The 3,639-nt window shown below is 37.7% G+C and overlaps 1 protein-coding gene across 1 annotated transcript; it reads left to right on the top strand.

Annotated features, from left to right (window-relative positions):
* The first annotated feature begins 360 nt into the window (after window positions 1–360).
* LOC106978614 (olfactory receptor 2W1-like) lies at window positions 361–1,844 on the top strand. Its single transcript, XM_015076311.3, has one exon. It carries the CDS (start codon window positions 638–640, stop codon window positions 1,580–1,582), a length of 945 nt encoding a protein of 314 aa, XP_014931797.3. The 5' UTR covers window positions 361–637; the 3' UTR covers window positions 1,583–1,844.
* The last annotated feature ends 1,795 nt before the right edge of the window (window positions 1,845–3,639 follow it).

Genomic DNA, 3,639 nt, shown 5'->3' with positions numbered 1-3,639 from the left:
AAATAGTGGAGTTTATCCCAACAAAATTGCTCATTTAATGTTTTACCTCAAACTCCCCTCCTTTGATAAGGGAAATAATGGTCATCATCAAGTAATGCTTATGTCATAATTTCAAGAAGGAACAACTCAAACTATATTCCACTCCTAAATTATATCATTAAACTTATGGATTTATTCTTACTCAGAAAACATGGAACATAGGTGTCATGGCATACTAAGCCTTTTCAGTGATCTGCAATTCAGTGTGGTTGGGTTTACCATAACATTTTTATTTATTTTAAAAAATTAATATTCACTTATTTTTGAGAGAGAGAGAGAGCCCACTAGTGGGGGAGATACAGAAAAAGGAGACACACAAGCTGTGAGATCATGAACTGAGCCAAAGTCAGATGCTTAATCAAGTGAGCCACCCAGTCTCCCTTACCATATTATTTTTAGAACCATGCTGATTTATGAGTACACACAGAGCATCTTTGAGCATTGGCAAAGAGTGTTAAAAGGGGTGTTCTGAATGGGAGAGAGCACAAAACAAGTGAATTTGGACACTCATGTAAATTTCAAAGATTTTTGTTTCTACCTAAAGCTGATGCTATTTTTTATTACCATGGTATTATCTCCTAGACCTTCATGAGGAGTCATGAACAAAAACAATGGAAGTTCCATGACAGACTTCATCCTGCTGGGGTTTTCTGATCGGCCCCAATTAGAACACATCATCTCTGGGGTTGTCTTCATCTTCTATATTGTGACTCTGGTAGGAAACACAACCATCATCCTTGTATCTAACCTAGACAGCCAGCTCCATACTCCTATGTATTTCTTCCTATCCAATTTGTCTTTTCTGGACCTCTGTTATGCAACTAGCATTATCCCACAGATGCTGGTAAATCTATGGGGTCCAACAAAGTCTATCACCTATGGAGGGTGTGTGCTCCAATTCTTCTTTGCCCTTGACTTGGGAGCCACAGAATGTCTTCTCTTGGCTGTGATGGCCTATGATCGCTATGCCGCTGTCTGTCAACCTCTTCACTACACAGTAATAATGCACCCTCAACTTTGCCAAAAGATGGTGCTTGTCGCCTGGTTAGGTGGTCTTGGCAGTGCCTTAATCGTTTGCTCCTTAACTTTGCAGTTGCCAAGATGTGGGCACCGGGAGGTGAATAATTTTATCTGTGAGATGCCAGCATTGCTCAAGATGGCTTGTGTCTACTCAAAAGTAATTGAGGTCATTGTCTATGCTCTTGGAGTGATATTTCTTCTAGCACCTTTATCATTAATTCTTATCTCATATGCAATTATCACTCAAGCTGTCATGAAGATCAAGTCAACAGCAAGGTGGCGTAAGGTCCTTAATACATGCGGTTCCCACCTCACAGTAGTAACTCTGTTTTATGGAACACTCATTTATATGTACATGAAGCCACAGAATAGCACATCTGAAGATGAAGGGAAGTTCCTCACTCTCTTTTACACAATCGTCACACCCACCCTTAACCCTCTGATCTACACTTTAAGAAACAAGGATGTGAAGAGTGCAGTAAAAAGAATACTGTATGTGAGAAAATGGTCAGCAAAGTCATGAGTTAGATGGAAGAGAGGTAAGGAAATAACATTGACCTTTACCAACAGAAGATGAATGATTCACTTTCACAAACAGCATTTATGGGATGTTTACCTTGTATCAAGAATTGTGCTATAGACGGATTTATAAACAATTAAATCAGAAATTATAAGGAGATAGAGATGCAGACACATAAGGAAACTTGAATTCATATACTTAAAAGCCTTCAAGACTAATCAGGAACTACAGACAAGTAAACCTAGAATTGTGAAAAGTGGTTAGGTACAGAAATATATGTACAAGGTATTAAGAAAATATTTCACATGGAAATTTACTTTAATATAGGGTTATACTGGACAGTGATTTTTTTTTTTTCTTACAGACTTTTCTTCCAGATTTTTATATGCAATGACACTACATTTTATTCACCTGTTGTTGTCATTGGGGCTTTTGTGGTGCAGATCAACTGCCCACCAATACCCATCCACCTCCTCCCTCAAGTTTTAACTGGGCCCAGGGCCCATTAAACTGGGCCCATCCTGCATATCACATTTCAAGACTGGCTTCCACCAACATAATGCCAGGAAAACAATGTGTGCAATTCCTGGGTTATCTTCTCAAATATGAAGCCGTTTATTGTTAGCCTTCTCCCTCCTGTTCCTGCTGTCTAGGATGTGAATGTGGAGAGTTTGTAGCTTTTCCAATATCCCTAAGAGGGAATGGAACAATAAGGTGTAACCACAATCACCCACCAGCAGAGAAATGCCTCTAGACTCTTAGAGCACAAAAATCTTCATTATTATTTAATATTAATTAAGCCACCTATTTTGGAGTCTCCTTTTTAGAAGGCTTAACTTTTCCCATCCATGGCCTAAAGAGGAGTTTGAGCTTTTTCCTATAAAGTCATGCAGTCCTTGGACCAGCAACAACAGCATCACTTGGCAACTTACCAAAACTGAACAACCTTGGACCCACCCCACACTTATTCAACCAACAATACAGATGGACCCAGCAGCTGATGTTTTTAATCAACACTACAGGTGATCAGGCTAAAGTTTGAGAACTACTGTTACAGAGAATAGGGAGATGTTGAGTCTCTAAACAGAAAATGTACATAGTTTTATAGATTTTAATTGATTTCCTTCCTATAGACATGGGAAAATAAATGGGTAATAGTTTCTCAAGGCTCTTAGATAAGAGTAATGAAGGAAATGAGAAGTTTCATTAAATGAAATCAATATAAAAGGTTATTCTTCATTTAATACGATCTTTTGTTCTTTGGTTTTATAATTGCTCTCCTTGTACTGAATTATGGTGACAGTTGATGGTAATTTTGGCAAAGGAGCTTAATGCTCTTATTTGACACAACAAAAATTTAGCAATGTCTTGTTTTTTCTCTATTATTTTTTACTTTGTCTTACTGGGAAATACATTCAAATTCTGAGTATCTCTATTAGGAGAAAAAACACTTCCCTTCTCTACAAGGTGACCATTTCAGAGATTGGAAATCCTCTGCATGTGAGAGACCTCACGTTTATGGTGCTCGTGCTCTGTGATTTCAAGGCTGAGTAAGCTGCCATCTACCCAGAATATTTGGGTGTGAATATGGGGTTGTAAGTCTTCGTCTTTTTTCTATCATATTTAAACTTTCTGGTTTCCAGGGTTCCAGAGTGAAAAACCTGAAGTTGTCATTCTTTTTTTGAGGTAACTTTAAAATTTCCAGGTGTGTAAGCCGTGATAAAAATAAGATCTGAAAGAGGATGATGATACCCAAACATATGAAGGCACAGAGAAAATATAAACTTCATGGAATTGTAAGGAGATTGAGAGGAGAACATGTAAGATGGTGACTGTCTGGCCACTGAAAATGAATATCAACTTTTCTTTGTGAAAAAAGCTGATCTCAAATTTGATAAACAAGTAGTCTGTCACTTAAAAAACTCATACTCAACTTCTACACTCAGTTGATATCTTATCTCATGAGAAATGTCATTACAAACCTCAGAATTTGTCCTTTGAATTCCCTCCAAAACCTGCTCCTGTCACTATAATGGCATTATCTCTTTTTATATATTTAC

The sequence above is a fragment of the Acinonyx jubatus genome, chromosome B2, assembly GCF_027475565.1.
Source record: "Acinonyx jubatus isolate Ajub_Pintada_27869175 chromosome B2, VMU_Ajub_asm_v1.0, whole genome shotgun sequence".
In the NCBI taxonomy this organism is placed as follows: domain Eukaryota; kingdom Metazoa; phylum Chordata; class Mammalia; order Carnivora; family Felidae; genus Acinonyx; species Acinonyx jubatus.
Note: the sequence above shows the minus strand (reverse complement) of the source record. Positions and strands in the feature narration are given on the sequence as shown.

Bases quoted from the DNA above. Each gene is read 5' to 3' on its own strand.
- LOC106978614 (XM_015076311.3), top strand. From the start codon at position 638: ATGAACAAAAACAATGGAAGTTCCATGACAGACTTCATCCTGCTGGGG.